The sequence below is a fragment of the Rhinopithecus bieti genome, unplaced genomic scaffold (assembly GCF_001698545.2).
Source record: "Rhinopithecus bieti isolate Rb0 unplaced genomic scaffold, ASM169854v2 scaffold_44745, whole genome shotgun sequence".
Lineage (NCBI taxonomy): Eukaryota > Metazoa > Chordata > Mammalia > Primates > Cercopithecidae > Rhinopithecus > Rhinopithecus bieti.
Genome location: NW_016818280.1, coordinates 1,282,405 through 1,286,426, shown reverse-complemented (window position 1 = coordinate 1,286,426; position 4,022 = coordinate 1,282,405). Strand labels below are relative to the sequence as shown.

Sequence of the window (4,022 nt, the reverse complement as noted above, 5' to 3'; positions counted from 1 at the left end):
CCCGCCTCAGCCTCCCAAAGTGCTGGGATTACAGGCGTGAGCCACTGCGCCCAGCCCCAACCTCACTTCTTAAAAGAGTTTCAACTTTGGGAGGCCGAGATGGGCAGATCACGAGGTCAGGAGATCGAGACCATCCTGGCTAACACGGTGAAACCCCGTCTCTACTAAAAAATACAAAAAACTAGCTGGGCGAGGTGGCGGGCGCCTGTAGTCCCAGCTACTCGGGAGGCTGAGGCAGGAGAATGGCGTAAACCTGGGAGGCGGAGCTTGCAGTGAGCTGAGATCCGGCCACTGCACTCCAGCCTGGGCGACAGAGCGAGACTTCGTCTCAAAAAAAAAAAAAAGAAAAAAAAGAGTTTCAGGCCAGGCACGGTGGCTCACGCCTATAATCCCAGCACTTCGGGAGGTTGAGGTGGGTGGATCACGAGGTCAGGAGATCGAGACCATCCTGGCTAACACGGTGAAACCCCGTCTCTACAAAAAATACAAAAAATGAGCCGGATGTGGTGGCAGGCGCCTGTAGTCCCAGCTACTGGGGAAGTTGAAGCAGGAGAATTGCTTCAACCTGGGAGGTGGACCTTGCAGTAAGCCGAGATCATGCCACTGCACTCCAGCCTGGGCAACAGAGCGAGACTCTGTCTCAAAAACAAAAAAGAGGACCACTGTCAACAAGAACGCCTGCACCACGCTCGGCAACATCAGACACATGATCCACAAGAACAAAGCCTCTCCTCAACCTGCACACAGCTGTCATTCCAGGGCCAGCGCCATCCCGTGAAGCCAGAAGCCTTTGATGAAGAGGAAGGGGACCTGTCCCACCAAGAGCTCCTGAGGCCCCTGCCCCCCAAAAGCAGTAGAGTTAGCTGGCTTTAATAAAATAAAATAAAATAAAAAAAAGAAACACACCATAGACTGGCAAGGTAAACTGAGAAGCAGAGAGAAGGATGGCAGAAGCGGGGGTGGGGAGGTGACCGATGGACTCAGATGCTCCAGAGACGCCAAGTCCTTGGGTCCTCATCCCCATCTACTCTCTTAACAACACTGCGGCAGGGAGGACGGGGATGACTGTCTCTTCCCTGGGAAAGAGAACAGTGGACTCTAAGACGCTGACCAGCTGCCCTGGTCACAGAGCTGCAGACGGGCCCCAAGAACAAGGTGTGAGCTGGTGAGGGCCACCCACCGCAACACGGCAATCAGGTTCTGCCCCAGAAACCTTGGCTGGTGAGGGGCGCCCACCGCAACACAGCAAATCAGGTTCTGCCTCAGAAACCTTGAACTCAGGGTCCAACAAAGTGACTCAAGGGCCCAGACATCCCCAAGAATGCCAGCTCAAGGGGGCTTACTTCTTTTACACAGAAATGAAGACTTCTCGTAGCAGCTCTCGGCGTGCCAGCTGTGGAGGTCGTGGTGCCGCAGGGTGGGGAAATGGAAGCACTGAAGCTGGGCACAGAACACGTTGTCATTCTCAGACATGGCCGAGGCAAAGATGGGGTCTGGGGGCAGGAACACCTCTGAAGAGCCTGTTGGGGAGACAAAAGGTGGAGTTGGACAACATCACGTCAGAGGACAAGTTGTGCAGTCCTCAAGGGGACCATGGCGTCAGACAGGATCATCAACCACAGGGCCTGGGCCACCAAGTGCTGGTGGTCACTGTGGCCAGGTGCTCATTCAGGACTCCCCAACCTCCTGGGAGTCACCCCAGGTGCTGGGCCTGGCAGGAGCCACTCTGTGGGGCCTGCAAGTACACAGGCCACAAACCCTGGGTAGCAGTGCCAGCCTGAGCACCAAAAGAGGGTGCTGGATCAGGGTTAGTGGACGGCATTTAAAGTTAGAGCAACAGCATGAATAACAAAGTAATGGACTGTAGCACACTGGATTAAAATGCAAACGGGAATGGGCAGGCGAAAAAGGCAGGAAAGTTCTCCCTTAGGACAGAACACTCAGTCATAAACAGAGGAGTCACAAAGTCCACCCAGCACCCATGAGGAAGGCACCGTCAGGCAGCATCGGCACTGGCCGGCACTACCACCAGCTGGCTACAGGCAGCACTTAGGGAGCACTGGTTCCCAGGGACCTCTCTCAGCTCAAGGGAAACTGTCACCACTCAGCTCCTGCCTGTTGAAGCCAGGCACAAAGCAGTCAGAAACCATGTACCCTTGCCACAGACAGCGTGAGGGTTGGGGACTGCTAACCTCCAAGCCTCTCTTCTGCAAGGTTCCAGGTGGGCTCTGGCCACACCCAGGGTATGGCACAGCCAGCCCTAGGCCCCACTCTCCCCCCGCATGGCCCTTCCAGTCTGGGCCGCCAAGATTCCTTGAGGCTTACCCAGCCACGATCACTGGAAACACAAAGCAACCATTCCAAGAAGCAGAATAATGAAGGCACACCTGGCACTCTCCCCTCCTAAGAGAGCAGTGCAGCTCACCCCTTCATAAGCCTCCAGCATGCTCACCTGCGTCTTCTGGAGCTCCATTTACACCCAGCATGAAACATGGGGCTCTGCCTCAAAAGAGCCAGTGAGTCTGGAAGCAGGCCTATGCTGTGGGCCTGTGGACGGACAAACGGTGCCCTGCCATGGGCAGGACAGCTCTCAGGAAGCTCTGAGACCTGAAAGACCTGTGCCCGGCCAGCAGGCAGTCACAGCAACAGCTGCACCCCCTTCCCAGAGACACACAGGCCTAGCATCTTGCCTGCCTCATCGGCATGTATCAGACCCACAGCAGGGGAGGAAAGAGGCCCACTGTCTGGAGTTACCTCCCCATACCAACTGAAGCGCTCGTCTCCACTGCTGACAGTGGGTGCCACCACCATCACGCTGTGCACCACCCCACTTTTCTCCAGGCCCCCGAGCCCCTGCACACCCTCCTCATCTCCCACAGATGCCCTCTCACCTAAATAGAGCCCCTCCCCTTTTAAACACTGTTTTCTTCACTAGTTGCCTTCTTGTCCCATGGGATGAAAACCAAACGGGTTCCTTCCAATCTTTAACGAACAAAAAATCTTTGGTACTGAAGCTAGTTGCCAGCCCAGAGCTCCTGACCACAACTACAGTACATGATGGCAGACTGAGACCAAGGCCACAAATGACCTCTCCGGGCAGAGTCCTGGGACCCAGCATCTGCCCCCAAAAGCTGCCTGGACTGGGGCACAGCCAAGTCAGACAGTGGGGTCAGGCAACCAGCAAAACAGGGTTCATGTGGGACTCCAGGCCAAGGCCCAGTAAGCCACACAGTGCTCCCTCCTGGCAGTGAGCTGCATGGGTACCCAGCCCAGGGAAGCTGCTGGTGGCTCTGCATCCAGGTGCTGACTGGGGGCTGGTCATGTGGGGACTGCATGCCTACCCGAGGTGCAGCCTTGCAGAGCGGGCAGGTGCTCGTCTTTGGAGCATCCCTGGAAGGGCTCACAGTGACAGCCATGAATGAGGCAGCCTGTGGGGCTGGAGAAGAGGCTGGGGAGTGGTAGGTGATGAGGGTAGTGAGGGAAGGGACTGCTGGCTTTGATGGAACTGTGATTTCTATGAGAAACGAGAGCTGTGAACAAGGGAGCAGAGGTGAAAGGACCCCCGGCAGCTATATGAGGAACGGTGGGGCTGGGGCCAGGAGACCAGATAGCACAATCAGGTGAGGGATGATTGGGTGTCAGGTCCAGGTGGGGGCTGCAAGACTGGTGCCAGGTGATGAGATCCTGGACGTATTCCAAAGGTGTGAGAGGAGCCAGGAGGTTTCCCTATACTGCACTGGGGATGAGTTCTGCAGATTTTTCTCCAGGGCTTCCCACTTCCTCCTGGAACATCCCCTTACCTCAAACATCCCACTCTTCCTGAAGGACCCTCATCCTGGAGAAAGGCCCTGTGAGCAGAGCCGCCCTGGCTACCAGAGTGACTAGGAGCAGTTCCTCGCGCAAAGCCCTCCTCCCAAGCCTCCCTCCAAGACACTTCTCCTCAACCCCTGCCACCCCAGCAGATCCAGTCCTCACCTCGACAGGGTGGCAGCAAGTTTCCAGGTGCCCCCCCCCCCCCCCCC

At 56.5% G+C, this 4,022-nt stretch overlaps 1 protein-coding gene across 1 annotated transcript in view; it reads right to left on the bottom strand.

Moving 5' to 3' along the window:
• LOC108518383 (integral membrane protein DGCR2/IDD) overlaps positions 1-4,022 on the bottom strand; it is an 89,098-nt gene that overhangs the window by 19,614 nt on the left and 65,462 nt on the right. The window contains 1 exon segment of the mRNA XM_017856668.1: positions 1,344-1,520. Within this exon segment, the coding sequence (XP_017712157.1) occupies positions 1,344-1,520 (177 nt within the window).